This window comes from Lathamus discolor, chromosome 4 (assembly GCF_037157495.1).
Source record: "Lathamus discolor isolate bLatDis1 chromosome 4, bLatDis1.hap1, whole genome shotgun sequence".
Taxonomy (NCBI): domain Eukaryota; kingdom Metazoa; phylum Chordata; class Aves; order Psittaciformes; family Psittacidae; genus Lathamus; species Lathamus discolor.
In genome coordinates, this window is record NC_088887.1 from 61009130 (window position 1) to 61031847 (window position 22718).

At 42.5% G+C, this 22718-nt stretch overlaps 1 protein-coding gene across 2 annotated transcripts; it reads right to left on the reverse strand.

The window, feature by feature from the left end:
* Positions 1-1524: 1524 nt before the first annotated feature.
* On the reverse strand, positions 1525-20858 carry CHST10 (carbohydrate sulfotransferase 10). Of its 2 annotated transcripts, none has more exons than XM_065677690.1 (6): positions 20704-20858; positions 15440-15574; positions 12582-12679; positions 9704-9938; positions 6929-7034; positions 1525-5242 (listed from the first exon to the last, which is right to left on the reverse strand). In XM_065677690.1, exons 2-6 carry the CDS (start codon positions 15549-15551, stop codon positions 4705-4707), a joined length of 1089 nt encoding a protein of 362 aa, XP_065533762.1. In that variant the 5' UTR covers positions 15552-15574; positions 20704-20858; the 3' UTR covers positions 1525-4704. The 2 variants fall into 2 exon arrangements, with proteins under 2 accessions (XP_065533762.1, XP_065533763.1); XM_065677691.1 differs by lacking the exon at positions 20704-20858 and adding an exon at positions 16837-16907.
* Positions 20859-22718: the final 1860 nt, after the last annotated feature.

A 22718-nucleotide genomic window follows, 5' to 3' on the forward strand; every position in this document is an offset into this window, starting at 1 on the left:
ACATGGAGTCCAGCATCCCCAGAGGCTTTAAAGGGACTGCCCATGGCTTTTTTCCCAGCATTGCTCTCCCAGAGCTTGCCTTGCCTGGGGTTACCAGTCTGGAATTTCTATGAGCACAGCTCCTGTTCATGATTCCTTTTCGAAGCAAACACACATCTTTTTTCTCTTTCACTCCTGCCTAGATTAAAAAGGAAATTATGATTTTACAGTACTCAGCCCCAAACAGCACCATTTCGGTGCTTATACCAGCCTGTTGCCACCAGCTGCACGGCTGTAGGCCTAATGCTGCTTGCTTCATAAGGGAAACATCTACTGCATAGCAAAACAGGCTCCAGGCCCTTCAAAGCTGCTCTGGTGATGATGAGGCACCACAGGCTACTGCCACACACAGGAAAGCAAGATGACAGCTCAGCTGCACTCAATTGCATTAAAAACACAGAAATCGAGATTGATACAAGGCAGCACCAAAGTCGGCCGCACACATCAGCATGAGCTGAACTCACTCCTCCTCTGGGAGGGAGGCACTCTGCTCGCCAGCCCCAGCACTGCAGGCTTTGCTGCTAATAGGATCATTTCCTTCTAAAACCTTCTCCACGGCAGTGGCCCAGGAACATGCTCAGCTAACTTAGGCTGAAAGGGAATTTTCCACCACCCACAAGCCTCTTTCTACCTTGTGTAAATCCTCTCAGGCGCAGGCCTGAGAGAAACTGCGCCAGCCTCTGCAGATGACATGTTAACAAGCATTAACCATGATAAAACTTCAGGACCCGACTCCTGTGTCAAGTTCCCTTTACAGCCTCACAGTTAAAATAAGCACACACTGAATTCACCCCTCCTTCCAGGTCCTTTCACATTGCCTTAATAATAGGACAGGGGCTTAGTGTAAATCACGGTAAGGCCATTAAGCAGAAAGATCATTCACCTTCTCTCTGACAATTAAGGGATATCAGATACAAGCAGATGCACAAGACATCCTTTTTCATCTGAGAAAATAAGCTTAAGCTACCCTTATATAATCTCTCTTTTTGAAGCAAACTTTCTGGAGCACGGATAAGATCAAAGGTGGTTTTCCCAGCCAGCAAAGTTATTAACACCTCAAAGAAAAACTAATGCAACACATAAGCCAGAGCTGTCTGATGGCTTCCTTGATTTGAGGACAGAGACAAGTGGTAGCAGCAGGGGGCTGTTACCCTCTGTACAAACAGGGCAGACTGAGCATGAATAGGAAAACAACATACTTACCTGTTAAAAATAGTATTTTCAGGACATTCTGAATTGCTACTTCTTTGTAGGAACAGCTCCCAAAATAAAAAACCACAGATATATTTTTAACTACAGGAAAACATCTTCATAGCATGTGATCAGAAAACACAACAGTGATAATGCACTGTGTGCTGAAGCTAAAAGGGGACAGACATTGCCCTTAAAGCTGGTTCATAAGCAAGTGAGTTATGGATCATTTTCACCCAACGGAAGACAAAAAAATCCTCCCAATACCTCAACAAAGAAAACCCTGCAAGCTGATGTCTAAAATATCCTTTATTTTCTAAGGGACATGAACAGCCCTATCGAATACATTTTAATTCATTATTTTTGTCTTTCTTGCCAAGATCAGGGGCCAGACTCGGAGCACTAGTGAAGGGAGTCTATGAGAAACAAGGAGCTCCAAGATGAGGAGAAACAGTAAAATTCAGTTTCCTGTCTGCACTTTTCCTAAAGCTAACATACAGCATGGGCTCTCTGATGTACGAAGAGCATCTTTTCTTCTGTTTTCAAGAAGATTACAGCAACTCACCACCCCTAAGAGCTCAAATTTCCTCTGTAAAATGTGGTTAAAATAGGCCAAAGAATTCAAAGGCTGCTGAGGAGAGACAATAAAGAGACAGATGCACAAAATAAGGGTGTGACTTTGTTTTCTGAAGCTGTAACAGTAGTAAGAAAAGAGAAATAACAATCTGGGCCAGCAGTTCCCAAAATACGACATAAATATAACCTGCAGTTTGAAAGCGGTATGCAAATGGCATCCAAACAGCCAAATGATGCTCATGCATGCCATTGGGACTAAATTTGTAAAAGCCTTGTATAGTACAATTAAACTAAAACAAGCCACAAGCATTTAATTTACCATAACTAGCAGGGCAAGAGCCTCCTCCCCAACACAGTATGCTCTGGCCACCCTGCCTGCACTGGAACTACATAAGGAGAACCCTACCACACCTTGCCAAGGGCTCTCATGTTACACAAGTTTCTGCAAGAGCCATACGAAGTTGCACCGTCATTACTTAAGCCATGTGAGGAAGAAGTCCACTTCTAGAAGGAAATAGAGCTCAGGAGGGTATCACTGGAAGGACCAATTTTGCATTCGAGCTGAAGAAATTATAATGAGTGTTCCAGTTCCAGTCCCAGCCTGAAAAGCGTGGGAACACGGAGCTGCAAGAGCAGTTCACACCTCTGACCATGCCAGTCTATCGCATTGTTCACATTTGCTGTCCGATGCCCGAGAGAACTCAATGCAGAGAAAGCTATTAGAAAATAAAATATTATTACTTAATATTTATGTAGCATTTTCCACCGGCATTTTTTAAGCAATAGATACATGGAGTAATTTACCAAGAAAAATAAAAACATACATTGGCATTCTGTGTGATCAGTAGCTTATGTTTTCAGAGGAAAACAGTTCTGCTTTATCTTTATTAGAATTAAACTTTAAGGCCTGAATTTACTATACATTATCCACTGTTACATTTTAAATTGGCAGAGAGGTAATCAATCAGGTCATTAGCTCCAAAACGCATTTAACAGTACATTTTGCTAAGCTCCCATATTAAGAAAACCACAGGAAAACCTGAAGCAGTTAACATCTTTTTACCATTGGTTAAGAACTAACAATTTAGGGCACTGCAATTGTTGTTCTTTAGAAAAAAGGAAAAAAATTCCACCTTCCAGCTTTGCCACCCTGGATTACTCTCTTTTTAACCATGTCCGGTCAATGATTCTCCCTTATTTAAATTAGTCTGTTGAGATCTTTCTGAAACCATTTCCAGCTACAACAGGGCTTCCGTTTTGTGGGCAGCAGCACATGTCAGCTTGGCACACGTCCTTTCTCACAAATGCAGGATGCTTCCTTGAGCTGATACAGGAAACTATCAAAACCATAGTGTGGCTGGATCTGAGGGTAGATTCCATAGCACTGGCCATCATTAGCATTTCTAGCCAGCAACATTATGCTGACCTAAAAATTCACCTTTTGGGGCTAAGATTTAAAAAACACACTTCACATGCTCACCGTGACAGAGCAACTCCTGCATTTTAGATACATGGTCTCTCTCTCCCATGGTCTGCAGGATGAGGTGGCAGCGTACTGATATTTATTGCTGGTGAACTCAAACAAGAGACTGCTCTTTATGAGACACAATGCAAGCACAGGCAAATATCATGGCTGCATCCATTCAGCTCTGGTTTTCCTTTTTCTTTTAATGCATAAAACGAGTACACAGATTTAAGCGACATACAAACTCCTGGCAAGTAGCCAACTCATCCCATGGGTAACATAAATATTGGGCATTTTTGAGTTGGGACACCATGGCAGTGAAACACTGGAAAAATCAGGGATTCATCCTGTCTCCTTCCAGCAGGGAGATGAATTTTCAAAGGAGTACATTTTCTGTTCTCTGAGGTACTGAACATACAGCAAGGTTGGATATAAGAAAAAGGTAGTCCAAGTAACTCTAGCAGATCTTTCATATGATATCCAGATTTTGTGGCTTCTTTAGTAATCTTTACTGTTAGAAGACAAAACAAGTTATATTGTGTGTGAGCATCTCGTGATTTCTACATGCACTTCCACAAATGCAATTAATACTTTATTTCAAAGTAAATTTCTTTAAGGTTTCCCTAGCTGTTTCGTATTTCTTCTATGCTCCATTTGCATCTGTGTTCTCAGATAACTTGCACAGCCAGGAGTTAAATAATATCTTAAATAAAATCTAAAGTAAAATTATGAAGCTCAATAGATCAGTAGTAAGTACAGTAAACACCTGACAAAAATACAAAGGGGTCTGGAACCAATCCCTTTTTTTACATATCTAAAGCTTCTGTCTAATTAGGTTCATTTTGTGACAAACAACAATGGGATCAGATCAGCATTATTGTTACTATAGCAGCCACATGACAGAACCTAGATGATATATTTGACAGGCATTTAATCAATTTTTTTGTCCTGCACTGGCCTCTCATTTTCAAATCTCATGGGAGACAACATGCCTTTCTCATGAGTATGAATCATCAAGTTCACCCACATGTCAGAGTTAACCTACAGTGAAATTGCCATCTTCTTATAAATACTTCGCAACATTTTAAAACAGGCATTCTGTCTGGGAAAAGGAGGAGAAGATCATAGCCCACTTGTCCTCCCTCTTTCCTCCTGAAGGGAAGAGGGGAGAAACAGAATTTTGTATTTCAGATAACAAGAGACTTAATTCCTAAAACATTGCAATGTCATGTATTGAAAACATGGTCAGTAAACAACAACTGTAAGCCCCTACTTGTTCATATGACAAATGAAAGCATTTTCATATGAAAAATGGAGCAACATCAAAAAGCTACAAAACAAATGGTGATTCTCAGCTCTGTCAGTGCTGCAGCTGGTATTCACGCACATTTAGATTAATCCATGAGATACTTCTTCAGAGCTTATCCCAGGCGTCAGTTAAGCAAGAAATCTGGCTCCTGATAACCAAAGAGTTTAAAATCACCTTCAAACCGTGCATAGAGGCGTCTTATGTCTCTCTTGCTAATTCCTGAAAAATACCGCTCTACTTTTGTTTTGTTGTACACTGTTATGCCTGGTGGAATTGTGGGGTATGAGACCAAATGGTCTATGCCAGCTGCTTTCAAGATATATGGAGCATCGTCCTCCAGGGTTTCATGGTGTCCAATCACGCTATATGTGATTTCACAGGGAGCACAAAGTTCCACATACGTTACCCAATGAATGATGTGGTCACCAAACTGAACATCCAGCCACCGGTGATTAGGATCTCCCAGATAGCGCACGAAGTCCTCAAACTGCAGCCCTTTGGTCTCTGTGCGATTCTTTCTATATTTACGAATGATGCCAGGAGCAATTTCATGCCGGTACCAAGGTTCAAACCGAGGATTGTGCACAAATTTGTCTTTGAATGCAGAAATAAGTCTTTCAAATGGATCTCTAACAATAAAAAACTTGAAGTATAAATTCAGTCTAAACAAAGGAAAGAAAAATACAAGATATTAACAAAGCGTTTAAAGTGTATTTAACAAAGACTTACAAAATGCATATAAACTCTGACCACAGACACAGCAATGTGAATCTTACACCACTTGCAGTCTATCAATAGGACAAGAAATACAATCTCTGTCTTCTTACTAATAGTTTTTGTATACAGTACAAAGTGGAAATAGATCATTCTGGTTTTCACATTGTATTCAAACTGGAGAAGCTTAGTTTCTATCAATCCATATAAACAGGAGATGAAAGATGCTGAAAGCTCCAAGTCAGAGATATTTTTAATTCCATGTGATTAAGCTCAAGAAGGAAAATACACAAAGACATGGAAGAAGTGGCCTGGTGCAGCTAAATGCATAGAGGGCTGCATTTTTCACTGGCAGGTAGTTAAACAAATCACTGCTGAAGTAAACAAAAATAAAAATCTGGCATTTTATTTGATGTTTTGGTGTGCTTTCAGTAATGGCTGAGAACACCATTTTCATGAGACCACAGTTTTTAACAGAATTTCACATTTTATTCTAATACTGAAATACATAATATTCTGCAGGAGGACTAAACTGAAAACAAGGTTTATTTCAGTAAATAGCTGAGAAAGGAGATTTAGAGCCCAGTCCTCACTGATGTAAGCAGCGCGACTCTTTCCAGCCTCAACAGGAACTTGGAGCAGTCATCAGATTCTCCTGACTTACTCCTCACCAGGCAGGGCTACAGGTCAGCAAACTAGATCAACAGATCCACATTATCCTTCTCTCTACACCTAAATTCCTTGATAATGTCAGAATTCCCAGCCAAACCCATGTTATGCATCTCCAGCACACTGTGGTAAGCTGACTGCAACAACCCAAACCAAAATGGCATTCAACTTCAAACTCCTGAGCTATGGCTCTTCCCCCAGGTGAACAGCTACTCTCTATGCAGGGCTGTTCACAAACCTTGGACCAGGCTCTACTGATAGCTGGCACGTGTATAAGGGGCTGACTCTTCAGAATGGCTCAGTACACACCATAACTGTGCAAGTGCAAGTTTACAAGTGCCCACTGTCATCTTATGTCCATTCTCTCCATGCTGCCACACTTTACAGGGATTATATACAGCATAGGGTCTAGTACAGATGAGAGCAGATACAGTCAAAAATCTATCCGAAGTAATTTAGAAGGTTTTACTGCAGAGTACTTTTTCTGCTTTGAGAACAACCAGAAGGACCCAAAAAGGGAGATAAAGTGATTCAGCTAAATGGACAATACTCTCAGGCTAAGGAGCACTAACATTTTAAACCTATTCAGTTCTATCTCAATAAGAAAATCTGCCTGCAATGACAATCTTAAATGTAGGCATGCAAGATTTACTACACAGGGCATCAGTGTGGACCTTCCAAATAAACTTTCCTTTCTGAAGGTCAAGTATGCAAAATCTAGGTATGCACTGAACTGCATAAACCCTATATCCAGAAGGAGCTGCTTGGCTCACTTAACTATATCATCAATTATGCTGGTGTTCTACTCCAAAGCCAGTAGGAAGGCTGTCAGAGCAAAATCTGTGAGGTCGTTACAGAAATGGTGGAGCAGGAACACTGAGAATGAATTCCAGATGTAGACTTCAGCTGTACTCTTGATCCCTTATGATTCTGCTGACTCCTAACCCTCCTCACCCCCCTCTTACCGTTTTTTAATTTCAGAGTCACTGAAGGAGGACAAGCGTGGAAGGCCATTCTTCTCATGATCATGTACAATATTTTCTGGGATCTCTTCTATGGAAGAAAATGCTCCTAGACAAATCAGAGAAAGTGAGCAAGTGAATACTTCAGGGGAAAAAAGTGAGTACAAGCAAGCATGTGTGCCTTTGGCTGACAGCTTTTTGTTTGATCTTTCTCTTTTCTGTATTTTTAGCATTTACGGTTACTATGTTTAAAACTGTTAAATGATGAGAGGTTCTGACTGCAAAGCTGAAAACTGTTAAAATTCCTTAGGGTATGTGACATCAAGGTCCAAGACCAAATGGCCTCAAAACTCTCAGAAAGGCACACTGCGCAGATTTCATTAGCAACTATGTCTAAGCCTTTAACTCCCCACCTCAGTGTCCCCATTCATTCTCTTTCCCTCTGCCCACACATACAAATGGAGGAAGACTTTGAGGATTAACTCCAATGAAGGAACCAGCTTTCTGGCTGAGTTTCTACTACCAACAAAAAAGTAAATGCTGTGGGCTGCTTTTGGAACTGCTTCAACACAGAAGCACTTCGCTGTCAGGATCCTTAAAGTTCATTTAACAACTATGCTGTGCTGAAACAAAAATTCCAACCATACAATACGACACAGACTAAAAAGCACTAAAATTAACAATAGAAAGTCTCCAGATGTTTATTTCTGCAAGCACATGAACTGACTAGAAAAATAATGTCACTAAATTCTGATGTGCTTATTTTAAGATCCTGATCCTGGAAATTTTTATGACCTTGAGAAATATCTCATGTGTACCCCTTGGGCTTTAGGCATAAGCCTTCACACAACGGCATCATTCCAGAGTACCAACCTGCAACAAGACCAGGATGCCTCAAAACGAACTCTTTGGGTGAAAGCCTTTAAGGCTTTCTCTTTTCCAGAACTGCAGTGAATAATCCATACCACTCAGCTTCTCAGTTTTCTAACTGTCTTTTCTTTCGGGGCGTGGGGGAGAAGGCTGATGGTGGTTGCATTTTATTAATTTCAGGGGTTTATATTTTTTTGTACTCTTCTTAAATTACATGTAGACAACAGATGGCAGATTACACAGCCTCAGAAACTGAATCCTTGGAATCATCCGGAGCACAAATTCAGTACAAGCAATAGCAGCGTTAGCTCCTCCACAGTGCCTCCATAGTGCCACAGCTATGTTTTTCCATCCTGAACCTCTAAATACCAATTAGGTATTTGGATGTAAAATACTCCCCCTCACGTATCTGTCCTGCCTGCTGAAACTATTCAAAGAAGAGAAAGGTCAACTGCAGTGGTAGTCTTCATCAGCACATACTAGTACACTGGCAGCTCAAGGCAGAAGAGACCAGTATTTACGTAAAAACATCCTTCTATCATTATCCAACATACCAGAACTAGGAAGCTCAAGGTGAAAGATTTGCTGCTGCTAAGACATGAGTTATCATCACTCAATGCAGCCAATACATCCCTGCCTGTCCTCAGCTATTTTTTGCATGTTATCTCTGTTAAATTCTGATAGGAACAAGTACTTCTAATGCACTTGTATAGTTTCATATTTAGTACTTTCTTGGTGTGTGGCTTTCATGGGTATTTAAAACACACGCCCATATGTGTCCTATGTGTGTGCCTATGTGTGTGCATGTATTTGCTCCCATCCATACATCAAAATTGAAACTAGTATTAAGGTTTTTAAAGACATACTTGTTGCTACAAAGGTTTTGCTGAGGGACACAGTTGTTTTGCCAATTTGTCACTCTTTCTTTCAGGGTGTGCAAACTAGTTCACACAAGGTAAAGAAAACATAGAAACACAGGGGCACAGCTGACTGTTCACAAGGTGCTTCTAACAAGCAAGCTGGGTCCCCAGTGTTCAGGTTTCACCCTTATCCTGGTAGGCTATGCCACCTGCAAAACCACAGAAGGACTTCAACTGACCTGACGTATGTAGCAAATTCACAGCCTTGGCGGACAGACAGGCACAATGGTCTAATGTCAGACAAGGGTGTGATATGTTAAATACGATCATGTTAGGTTTATGTGTGCAGGTAAGGGTACTGTAGAAAACCTTCAGGAAATGAGTCATTTTTATTGGCTATTAGAAAAAGATGGTAGGCAGTGTTCACCTTGTAGCTTGTTTTTCAAACATGCTAGTCCCTATACTCCTTCTTTTACAGTCTTTTATAACATAACCTTTGTTGAACAAACTATTGCCTTAAGTACCTCAGAATCTTTATAGCTCCTATGATGGCTCACTGATAGCACATACACAAGATTTCAGCAGTACAGACCAACAGCAGCTGCCAAGTTCTAACTGGCTTTCTTCATGGCCAAACACCCCTAGTTAACAGTCAGTGGCCTCAAGTCAGAATTTTTGTATTATTTCTATTTATGCAATTGTGATACCTTGTAGTTTACTTGTTTCAAATACTATAAAATAACCCTTCAAAGATAACAAATCTACCTCCCACCAGTATGGGTACTCTTTCATGACTCAAATCACTTTTGAGCCAAGCAATAACAATATTTACTTTCACAGAAAAAACAGGTGTATTTTCTATAAGATAGATGTTTTGGAAGGACTAGAAGCAACTGTGAAGAATGAAAGGCTGAAATTAAGTATCAGTGTACAGAAAAGTGGAAAGAAACGATTTTTGTATTGTCCTGCTTGGACTAATTCTGCTTTTTCCTCCTCCTCTTCTTCCTCCTCCTCAAAGAGACCCACACACCCACAGCAGAGTAGGTACCATTTAAAACGATCAAGACTTTTTTCCACTGAGTGTTGCCCACTTTTGGCGTCTGACAAAACAGGATCTTGTGCTTGTCACACACAAATATTCGGTCCAAGACGAATTTGGAAACTGCAGTGTGAGAGAGATCTCTCAATGCAGTGTCTCTGCAGACATTCCTGAGAAGCTCAAGTCTTTCCATATGAACCAGGGGCTGGCGGATCAGATTTCCAGAAAAAGCTTTTCCAGTTGGCTTTAGGAAATGTAGAGGCGAAAGGAAAAAAAAAAAGAAAGAAAAAAGTGCAAGAATTTAGTTTTCAGATCAAATTCTAAAGTATGAAAATCCCCAAGCTGTGTATCTTAATGACTCCCAGATTCACAATTAAAACATTGGTATATATTAACTAAGGGGTAGCACGCAGTTTCCTTTCTGTGCTACTGCTGTGCATGTTGGTTCAACTACTAAGGCATTATGTAGTAGCAGGCAGTGGTAAGAGCTTTTCCATACAAGTTAAGTCTGCTGCAGAGCAGCAGGGTCTTATCTGTGTGGATAAAATATGTCTTGACCAATACTGAAATTACCACAAAGCTTCAACAGCCAGTAAGAAAGTTTCTAAGGGGTTGGGACAGGGACTTCAACAGGAACTAAGCTTTAATCTCTGAGATGGGGCTTAGGGATGCTGACCCATCTGGCTGGGAAAGAAGAATTTGGCGTAAAAGTTCTGTGTTGTTTTCTAGCACCTGCAGGCATTCAGTGTTTCCATTTATTCAAGCTGAAATAAAATCAAACAAAAATTCACACAAAAAGCATCAGTGCTTAGTATGGCAAATAAGAGAAGCAGGCAGGGTTCCTCTCTCCAGAAATGGATGAAGCATTTGATATGTCTCATTCTTCTGAGACTGACAGGAACCACAACCACCCCTGCCTCACAATTAGTGGGGAGAGAGGAAAAAGGAGCTTGTCTGATTAACAGGTAACGGGAAATTTTACATTTCTACTGACAAATCTTCCCCCTTCCACTAATTGATTTACATGGTTGGCAATATCAATACTGACTAGAGGAAGTACTGATTGAGAGCAGCCCTGCAGAGAGGGACTTGGGGATACTGATGAATGAAAAATTGGGTATGTGCTGCCCATGCTTCCTTGCAGCCCAGAAAGGCAATTGTATCCAGAGCTGCATAAAATAGAAGTCTGGCCAGCAGGTCAAGGGAGGTGATTCTGCCCCTCTAATCCGTTCTTGTGAGACTCCCACCTGGAGTACTGTGTTCATCTTTGTGGTCCTCAGTACAAGAAAGGCATGGACCTGTTAAAGTGGGTCCAGGCGAGGGCCATGAAAATTGCCAGAAAGCTGGAGCACCTCTGCTATGAGGAAAGGCTGAGAGAGTTGGGCTCATTCAGCCTGAAGAAGGCTCCAGGGAGACCTTCTAGCAGCCTTGCAGTACCTAAAGAGGGCTTACAAGAAATCTGGAGAGGGACTTTTTACAAGGACAAGGGGTAGCAGTTTTAAACCAAAAAAGGGTAGGTTTAGTTTAGATGTAAGGAAGAAGGTCTTCACTATGAGGGTGGTGGGGCACTGGCACAGGTTGCCCAGAGAAGCTGTGGCTGCCCCATCCCTGGCAGTGTTCAAGGCCAGGCTGGATGGGACTTTGAGCAACCTGGTCTAGTGGAAGGTGTCCTTGCCCATGGCAGGGGGGTGTAACTAGATGAGCTTTAAGGTCCTTTCCAACCCAAACCATTCTATGGTTCTATAATTTTAGGTACAGTGCCCAAGCTAAACACAAAAAAGGAATGATTTTATATTTTGCCCCAGTCCTCCATACGGAAAAAAAATAAATCTCATTCTGCTTTTTCTGTTACTCTTCTTCAATATCCCCCAGTCAGAACGAAATATTAACAGCCTGACAGGTTGTTTATCTGTCAAAACAATTTATTTTGCATGCAACCAGGATTAATATTAGTGCTTCATGCTTCATGCTATCAGGAAGTCAAGAAGGAACAGATATAGATCCAGAAACCTTATTATCCTCTTTCATACAAGTAAAGGAAGATATTAATACTCATTACACAGATCTGCTAGCCTTCCTCTAAACAAAGTGCCTCTCACAAGTATTTTGAGCATAGTTTCTATTTCAGGTTATTTACATGCAAAACCAAAAAAGTGTTGCGTTTATACGGAAACCTACTTTCCATGCTGCATCACAAAAATACTTTAAATGTACGATGACTTATGTAACCAATGGAAAAAAATTGGCCTTAGCCTACTGTGTAACTAGTCTCAAATTAACATTTACACAAGAGAATTTCAGAGTTCCTCTGCAGTTTAGCAAGTACCACATTTATTCTGCTTTATTGCTGAAAGCACAGAACTATGCATCTAAAGGATCAACCGGTATTGAATACTACTGTGTTCATGCTCTACTTTGGAAAAATGCAGGTATGTGAAGCACATAGAGCAGAACATGAAAAAGAAATGGAGACTGATCAAAAGAATCAGAGGGATCGGGCAGAGAACTCAGATAATAGACAAGACACAGGTTTGCCCTCAAGAACCACAAACCTGTGACAATACAGAATACAAGTAATCAAAAACTCTGACATTATATTCCAAAAGGATAACAAAAATGACTGCTCTGACTTGATAAAGGAGTACTGTAATGGTTTTCTCCTAAAAATGGAAACACATTAAGTTGAATCATTCATATGAAACAAGACAGGAGGTTACCATAACAAACTATCTTTGTGAAGCTAAAATGAATTTGGTTGGCTCTATCTAAATAGAACAAGCTGAATAAATAACTGCTGTCTAGAAATTCCCTTTAACAACAGAAAGGAACTTAATCTCTTATTTTCTCCCACTCTAATACATGTAACCCTTATCTCAACTGTAAGCACCTGGAATTCTTCAGGCCAATGTTTTTCTTCTGGCACATGTACCTCCTCCACTTTTGTTACAGCTGTCAGTATCAATGGCTCTTGCTTGGCACCATAGCCTAAAGTAGGAAGAGAGTCAAGAGCATTACAGAAGGTGGGGAAAAGGCAACTCTTTCTGCTTTACAGCTAACACAGCATCGCTTTCTGTATTAAGTGTACAAAACACTGTACTTGTTTCCAAATTGGGAGGTACTAGACAAGACATGAGACAGCCTATGAATATTTTAAAGGATGTACCCTGTGTGAATTTTGGACGGAACTTCAGTTGAGTTTTAGCAAGGAAACATGTCCGTTGTCTTTTATTTTGGTCTTTTTTAAACAAACTGTCCAAAGAGACATAGAAATCATAGATCCAAATATCACGATTAGTAGACAATTGAGTACAGCTATATGGATTTGATAGTGAGATGTTTTTATTTTCCAGTAGAATTACCAAAGTATGGGCGAATAAAAAAAATCTATCAGGTTTCTCGCTCCCCTCATATTAGCAGATAGGTTTCTTCTGTTGTAAACTCTTAGACATTACCAGAAGAAAAGTGACATTAAGGACCATCTTTTATTTATTTGGTGCTCTAAGTAAACACCTCTAACCAGCCATAAATACAAGATCCTCTCTTCCTTTATTATTGGACTGACTGCCTTCCTTAGAGACTCCCACAACAAAAGAAAAAAACTCAGCTGATACTCTCGTTCTTTTTGAATGATTTTATGACAGCTAATAGTTCAAGACCAAGTTAAAGTGTGTATCCTTGCAGTAGTCTTTGCACCTTTTGCAATTGGCATGCTATAGGAAAACTGAAAAGTCCACAAAGCTATAGCTTTACATGGTACAGAAAGATCAAAAATAATTCGAAGCAGCCTTCCCTAACCACAAAGCAAAAATAACATGACTTCTCCCTGAAAATTTACCTCCATTCACATTGGACTACTTTTTCCTTCATGCATTTTCTTCAATGAATAATTTGTCTTCATCTGCATCCATAGTGGCTTAGTGTTTTATAGACAAGAAACCTGGAAACTGCCTATGTCCTTTTCTTGAGGGAGTCCTCTACTCTGCCTCCACTGGATTTTAATAATGGGCATGCATGGAAAAGCAAGTTAAAGCTGAAAACCATGTAAGCAACTAAGCAATCAGATACAGTAAATATTGTTGTGAACAGACTTCACAGTATCCTTTTGTAAAATCAAAGTAACCTGATTCAATAAAAGACCAGTTAAAGTATCCACCATTATCACCATGTAAAAGCATGCCTGCAGATGCTACTAGAGATGATGAACAGAAATTTGCTCCTTCTCATTAAGGAGTTCCTATTGCTTATGCACCCAAGACATCAGTAAAAGGCTTAAACAAAAGAACATTGATTCATTGAGCATCTGCTGTTTTTGTTCTATCTGCTAAGTAGACACAGCCAAGTAAGGACAATTTCTGACAAGCCATATTTTATTAAGTCTAGAACTGTTCCTCCAGGATTGGCCATCCTATTTGGACTTTCTCCAAGCTTCTGCTGCTATATTCAAATTACTTCCCTTCATGACTCCCAGTACAAATACTGGTATCTCCAACACATACATACACTTAACCACAGTCATGTCTTTGCAAAACTGAAGCTTAAGAAATCACACAATTTTCTGCTCAGAGAACTATTCAAAGGGGAAGGAAGATTCCGCATAGACAAAAGAGAAAAGCTGGCAAGCCAAGGTAATAAAAAGCCAGTAAATGCAAAGGGTGTACTCTAGTAATTTTATTTAAACTACTTTTTAATTCTCCTGACAAATTCTGATGTATAAAAAACCCACTCAAAGGATACTTGAGCTGGGAAACAAGAGTTGGCATCAAATGAAATACTGAAGATTTAACTACCTAACATAAGACCAGCTTATTTGCAGATGTCCTAGGACTCAAAAACAACTGGGACCAAGAAAAGCTAAGTTACCCTACAGTTCTCATCTTGAGACTTGCTGAATAAATCTCCACACAGAGGTACGCTATTTAAAAAGGTACACCTAATATATCTATCCACTATCAAGTTCCTGAAACAAATGTCACTAGTGATGTTTCAGAAGTTACACATTTTTGCGTATCTTAGAAAGATGCAGGAATATAGATCTCTTACGACTAGAAGTGATATCATCACCTTCACCCTAAACTCTCTGTAGGATGGCTTTGTAACAGTAGCTCCTCAGCTGACAGAAAACTGTAACGTGCTGTGTAGTGTCATCAAATGGCTTAAATTCCTCATCAGCTTAATACCATCTGGGCTACTTAAGCTAAGCAAAAGCCTATAAGCTGTTTGTCAGTCAAACAGCAGAGGATAAAACTGAATGCAAGAAGCAGGGCAGAGGTGGCCAGGCTAAGTGCACTGCAAATGAAATAGAATTTTCCACAAGTTTTACATAATACTACAGCCACAGGACAAGCAGTCACAAGAGGACAGAAACTAGTTGTCATCTGAAAAGAACTCTTTAATTCTTTCTGAATCTCCTTTGTCTTTAAACGGGTAATTGTGCTCTGTTGTACTGCACGTGACTTCTAGTAGATCAAGATACTGAAACCAAATGTATTGAAAGAGCAGACCTCACAGAACAGTACTGACAAACATGTTCTTAACCACCAAAAAAAGGACATGATATTAGTTTTGCAGACTTCTACCAAGAAAAGCAGAAACTATCAGCACTGTCACTTCTAGAAATTTAGTTGTTCTGTTCTCAATCCTACCAAAACAGCAGAATTACAGCAGAACTACTTTGCACAGAAGGAGCATTTGTGAGAAGCACTATTCAATTCTCTATTTCAGATCAAACATTAAAGTTGAACTTACCCTCTGGGTCTTTAAAAGTCAATGTGATAAACTTGCTAGCAACCATGAACATAAATATCACCCAAAAGCATGCAGCTAGCAGCAGCCACTGGTGGTGCATGTTGTCAGACATGAGCCATATAAAGTTGTTGTTTCCTGTTTGAAAGAGAAAAGATTGACACATTAATTATTTTTGTTCCAGTTTAGAAAAATACTTTCCATAACCAAAATGACAAAACTCTAATACACATGTGTGTCACAAAATATAGCAGTAGATTTCACTTCATACTTTTTGTTCCTTTGGCTGGGTTTTTAACCCATGTCAAGGCTGAGGCAGTGTAACGGCAGGCTGCTATTATAGGGAGGTTTCAATTCTCCTTCACCCCTACGTACACATTCCCAGTCCCCTCCTTATGCTGTGCTCACTGACTGCCTGACTGCCTGGGGAGACATACCAGAAACCCCTGATTTTTTAAAAGTGTAGTCTACTTTGTGATTTAACTTTGTGAGATGGCTTATTGCAGGAAAGGAAAGGAGAATGAAAAATGCTCCCCTCTCGGTGGTAGCTAGTCAGCAGATTAACCTGTAATGACAAGCTGTAACATTAACAGTATCCTTGGTTATCTCAAGTCAGCTCATGACATGTAGCAGAGTCCTGCCCTGCACTGCCCACATGAATTAAAGGCTGGAAGCTACTGAGCCAGAAAGCTAAGCTTAACCTGGCAAAATATTTAAATACATTAATGACTCTTTTCATCTTGTCACTTTTATTGCCAGCAAAGTATCAACCACAGGTTCTGAAAGATCCTTTATGGCCATCTTGCTAAGCACTGTCCACATAGATAGTGAAAAGGGGGGTCCTTGCAACAGCTACTACCTATAGCTGTACCCCTGCAGATAAGTCTTAAAGACAGGACTTCCCCAAGAGTGCAGGAAGGGTTATCCAAACGATTGAGACCTCAGATTTAATGTGCAAAGAAACCACAGGTAGTGACTGAATTCAAGTAGAGTGAAGATAAGGATACCACACAGTATTACAAACACATGGTTTCTGCCCTACTTCACAGTTTGTAAGTTTGCTGGAGTGCTCTAACCACTTCTTAGCTTGATTTTAGAAACTGTAATCCTAACAATCTATTTTTTTATGGTTAAAAGTTGAGACGCAATACAAGAAAACCAACTGTAAAAAAGATTTAAGTCCCCAGCTATTAAGAGAAATGTAAAGTTTTAAGTTACGTTCTTTTGCTCAATTTCCAACTTCGGATGGGCAATGCACCCAGGGGAGCACTGCGGCTGACACCAAGTAATCTGTGAAAGCTCCACTGCAAAATTGAAAATTGAAGCTTTCATAACTTAAAAAACAAAACAAAACAAAACAAAAAGACCACATAAAAACTAAGAGAAACATCACTACCTACCTACCAAAACCTGACACTCCTCAGGCTTGAATATTTATCTTCTAAAAATAAAGCACCACTGTCTCAGTTGCTGCTGGAGATAAGACACCTGAGGGCATGAACTCAGGTAATAGAAAGTTCAGACATAAGTGAATGCTTCCTTTTGAGGATACATACAAAACAATTTCAGAAAGCTTAACCAAAGAGGATCTAACACAAAAATCTCATAGGATGAGATCCTCTCAACAGTCTATGTACTTGCAGCCTCTGGGAAGAACAAAAAACCAACCACTCATATAACCAGCAATAGGATCAAACTCAGTTCTAAAGTAGCCACATGCAACTTCAATGGGAGTCACATCCGCATGGTTTGTGATCACATTTTTCATACAGCTACTTGAGTGTATTGCCAGGGAATACCAGATGTCCTCATTCCCAGCTCAGATGCTAAAAACATACTAGTTAATACTTCTAAGCAAAATTTGCAGTAAGTTTCTCAGTCATATACCAGTATTCCACCTTTTTCATTCCTACAAAGCTTCAATAACAGAACTGAGCCTGGTTTCGACATTATTTCAGCATGTCCACTAGCGGCATCAATACTACTGCTACAGGTGGTGATCAATTTTCGAACTAGCTTTTGCCTTCTAGCAATGCAAGGTTTCCAGGAAGGGTTTTCACTGTAGCTGACAGAAGTGAAACATCTTCAGGGTATGCTGAAAGCCTGTGAAAGCAGACAGACAGCTCAAAACAGATTTGGGACCCTACGGATGTGTGCGAACTGGGTGAGAGAAGGAAAAGAAGAGAATATCTGCAACTTAAAAAAAAAAAAAAAAAATCATAATTTGTAGCTAGGATGGCAGTGTTCACGTTATTTTTATTTTCTCAGTGCAGTATTTCTCAGTTTGGCTTCTGAGAGGTCCTTTTTTCCCCTTCTTTTATGGTTTCATTTTTAAGTACTTCTAAAAACACTGCATTTAGGTAAAAAGACACATGAATTGTATTTTGGACAATTACAGGTGGTGTGACCTCCATGAAGATGATGCTTGTCATCTCCCATTTTCTGCTGCAATTCCTTAGCCTCTGAGCATGCCATGTCCAAGACATGTTATTCTTCAACATCAAAAACTGTCATCCAGGAAGGGCAAGTAATACAGTGTGAATTCCTGAACACTGACCTCTTTCCAGTTAAGTAGTTCACAGGACACAAAAAGGCAGCAATGACATTTTTACTTTATAGGTAGCTCTGCTAAAACCCTGAGAACTGTTCAACATTCAAAATACAATCGAACTTGTCTTCAAGGCAGGAGACTGACAAAAACTTGGGAGAGAAGATTCTGCGGAGGAAAACCTCTTTCTAACTGTCATCTGCAGGCTTTTCAGAGATATATTCAATGGTCTGGGCCAGACCCTTCTGCCTAACCCAGTATATTTGTTCTACATAAAGAATGGTAGAAATGGCCTCAAACATTCGTGGGAGCATCCCTACTAGTCTCCCCACTTTCACATTGGTGATGGATGTACACCCTTCAGAAAGGATTATTGATCTATATTCCCTTATGTAATTATGTATTGGATTTCTAAGAAGTTATGTTAAATGACATGGGAATTACAATTAGCACACACAGGACTCTGCTGCCAGATCCTGTGCTCCAGAGGTAGAATAATATTCAAAGACACTTATGAGCAGTACATTTACTCACCTCAAAGACTTGGACTCTGAGACCAAGAAGGGGAGAGAATCGCAGTCCCACCCATAACAACCATCACTATTAACCTTCAATACGTTGAAGCTGAGAGGAAAATATTAAGCCGTTTTGTCTACTATTTCTTGTGCACACAGCAAATCTTTGACCATACTCATCAATGTGAGAGTCTTGTCAGAGGATCCGTCATAACCTAATTGCATTGGCTGGCACTGTTACGTCTAGCATCCTAAACAAACCTACACTTTTATCAGCAGCTCATAACCTATCTCAAGAAGCAGAGCCAGTCTAAATTATACACAGGAATAACTTAACCATTATGTTTATTTAAATGCTGTAACGTTTTTAAAATAACATGTTTAGTGTGAGGTGTCCCTGCCCATGGCAGGGGGGTTGGAACTAGATGATACTAGATGGGTCCTTTCCAACCCTAACTATTCTGATTCTATGATTCTGTTGTTTCCCTTTCTCTAGCTTCTTCTTTAATACTTTTATTGTTTTCACATAGGTTTTCACATAGGGTAATTGCACTTCCTGTTACATCTCCAATCTTACTGTATTTCTGCTGCCTCTCCTGTTACTTATTTTGTAATGAATACATGTACTAGCTTCTGGGGTTTTTTTTTCCCATTTATTTCCTTCAGTTTCCAAATGTGTCTTTTACTTCTTCTTGTCTAAAAAGTTTTTTTCTTTATAAGTAAAAAAAAACCAAGAAAGCTGTTGATGGTCTAGTCTGTTTTCTCACAATTAAATGTTATGCAGGGATTTTTCATGTTACTCCTTCTCCCTCTTACTGAAATTCTACAGCTTTCTAGGAGCACAAGATCCTCCAAACCTCTCTCTCCATCCATTCCTCTTTCCTTCCCTCCCTGGGCTACTTACCCCAGAAACAGCCACATAACTCTTAGATCTACCAGATGCTATTTTTGCATGAGAAGAAAAATGGGATTGCAAACACATACACAAACACAAACCAAAGATCAGGACACAAAGCATGGCAGGCTTGACTCATGGCCTGCAAGTAACCTGCTATCTGGAAAAAACACCTGTACTTCACAGAAGGCTGCTGTCTTCATGTGAATCGTGCATAAAACATTAAAACTCAGTACAGAGCCTTCTGCTCTGCAGCTCAGGCTGCTTGGATAGAGGCTCCTGGGCAGGACAGTCCCCACACACATCATGAATGACAGCAGCATGCTGGTAGTCTCAAACTACCAACTACTTGCCATCAGCACATGACTAATGATGTAATTTGAAATGGAACTGGTACCAAAGGCCAAACAACTGCTATCTGGGCTACCTCATCCATTTCCATCAAGGCCTCCTTTGTGTCACCTTAAGGTTAAGAGAGCTGCACGATTTATTGCACTTATAAAAGAAAAAAAAAAGGACTAAAATCTATCTCACACTCCTTAGGCAAGTTGTGTGGCACTACTGAATGTTGTAACCTACATCATAACACGCACTTCTGAAAGCTAGCTCTTTCCTAAGGCTGTCCGCCACCCCGGAGGCACGAACAGGCCTATCGCCTCTTGCTCTTCCAGCTACTGATGGGGAGCGGAGCCCTCCCCGAACACGCGCCATTCACCTGTCACTGGGCAGAAAACCAGCTACGGGAGCAGCGGACCCTGCCACAGCCGCGGGACCTCCCACGCCAGCCCGGGCAGGCTCCGTATGTGCCAGCCCCACGGCGCCCAGGCTGGGAAGGGGGTCGTGCCTGCCGTGTCCTGTTGGACAGACACCAGGTCCGACTCCGCAGGGCACCCCATGCTTTTCGCAGCTGGCAGAGGCAGCGGCTCCTCCTTCCCCAGCATCGGGGCTTCACGCGCTGCCCAAAAGCGGAGGTAAAAACAGAGGGGTCCCCGCCAAGAGGACGGGACAAGGCTGCGGTCTGACCGGCAGCGGATGAGCCGAAGCAGCGCGCAACCCCTCGCCTGCCAAGCCGGGCTCCGGCGCGTAGCTAGGCTGAACAGGCGTCAACTTTTCCCGTTCCGGAGGAGTGGGCTCCCCTCACCCGCACCGGCAGGTACAGACAACAGCCGCCCACCGGCTTCCTTGCCCGACCCGCCGAGGAGCCTCTCCCCGGGGCCGCCGGGCGCCAGGCCTGTCTCTGCGGCCCGGCCCGGCCCCGCCTCGCCCCGCATTAGCGGGCCTCCCTCACAGGGCCCTCGCCCCGGCTTACCGGTCCCTCCAGTGCCGCCCCTCGCAGCCTCGGCCCCCAGCGGCGGGGCGCCGCTCCCGCTGGGGGCCCGCCTCACTCGGCGGCGCGGCCGGCCCGCTCAAGCGGCCCCGGCTGCCGCCGCCGCTGCTGCCGCCGCCGCCGCTGCTGCTGCATCCCCCCGCCCGCGTGCGGGCGGTGGCAGCGGCAGCTCCTCCCCAACCCCTCTCAACCCCGGCTGCCGCTGCCCGACCCGGCCGCCACTGCCGCCTCCACTTCCTCCCGGTGCCGACTGCCCTCGGCCTCGGTCGCCCCCCAAGCCCCGCCGCAGGGAAAGCGAGAAAGGTGGAGGCCGCAGCCGGGACGGCTCCGAGGAGGCGCAGCGCCGCACCCGGCTGCCCGGAGGCGGGCGGGCGGGAGGGAGGGATGGATGCAGAGCGGCTGCTCGTCCCGGCGGGAGCGGCGTGTCCCAGCCGCCGGGACCCCTGGCGAGGAGGGCAGCGCTGCCTGTGGTCGGCCTCAGCCCCCACCGCAGACCCAGGCCCGGCCGCCCCGCCTTGTTGGCTCCCAGCTTCCACAGGGTGGCTAGCGTGTCTCGGTATTAGGGCCAGTGTTGTTTCACATCTTCATTGATGATCTGGATGAGGGGATTGAGTGCACCTTCAATCTGCTGGCGACACCAAGGTTGCTGGGAGTGTTGATCTGCTGGAGAAAGCTGCATCTGCTGGAAAGCTCTGCAGAGGGATCTGGACAGGGTCGATGGGCTGTGGCCAATGGTAAACAGCAAGGGAAAGTACCAGGTCCTGCACTTGGGTCACAACAACCCCCCTGCAACGCTACAGGCTTGGGGAAGAGTGGCTGGAAAGCTGCTCAGTGGAAAAGGGCCTGGGAATGCTGGTTGACACCACTGAATGTGAGCCAGTGTGTGCCCAGGCAGCCAAGAAGACCAACGGCATCCTGGCCTGTATCAGCAATAGTGTGGCCAGCAGGGACAGGGCAGTGATCATCCCCCTGTACTGGGCACTGGTGAGGCTGCATCTGGAATCCTGTGTTCAGTTCTGGGCCCCTCGCTACAAGAGAGACTTTGAGGTGCTGGAGCGGGGCCAGAGAAGGACAACGAAGAAGCTGAAGGGGCTGGAACGCAAGCCGTATGAGGAATGGCTGAGGGAACTGGGGGTATTTAATCTGGAGAAAAGGAAGCTCGGGAGGGACCTTATCGCTCTACAACTACCTGAAAGGAGGTTGTAGTGAGGTAGGGGTCAGTCTCTTCTCCCAGTTAACAAGCAATAGGACAAGAGGTAACAGCCTCAGGGTGTTCCAGGGGAGGCTTAGACGGGATATTAGGAAAAAAATTCTTCACCAAAAGTGTTATCGGGCATTGGAAAAGGCTGCCAAGGGAAGTGGTGAAAAAATGGTCCCTGGAAGTGTTAATATAACGTGTAGACGAGGCCCTTAGTGATATGGTTTAGTGATGGACTTGGCAGTCCTGGGTTAAAGGTTGGACTTTTCCAACCTATGATTCTCAGCGGGGCCCACAGCCAGCATTCCCACTGGACTCATGCACATAGATGTGTGTTTGGCACTTTTTTACTGTTAAAAATATCTTTAATGGGTTCCTAATGCTCATATTAAAAAAAAAAAAAAAAAAGGCTGAAAATGGGACTTCTGTACATCTGTACACCTGCAGGACTCCAGTACTCACAGATCCCATCAGAACTAGTGCTGGTGATGGCTCTATTCAATGGCTATTTAAACAACTCCTTGGCTGTAGGGGTGTGTAAACTCTGCAGGAGCAAAGCTCCAGTGGTGGAGCAGGGCCCTCTGGACAGTGCCTGGAGGAGGTATTTTGTCGGAGTAAAGCCACCCCATTTTAAAGCTCATTGAATACAACAGTACTGGGGATGTGTCCCCAGTATGAAACCAGGTGAAGCAAACACAAAGGATGTCATTTGACTCCAAAAGATATGCTCCTGTTACCTGGCCCAGCACAAAAACTGTCCTGTAGTATCTCCTCTTGGCCCTGGTCACTTGATTTTCCC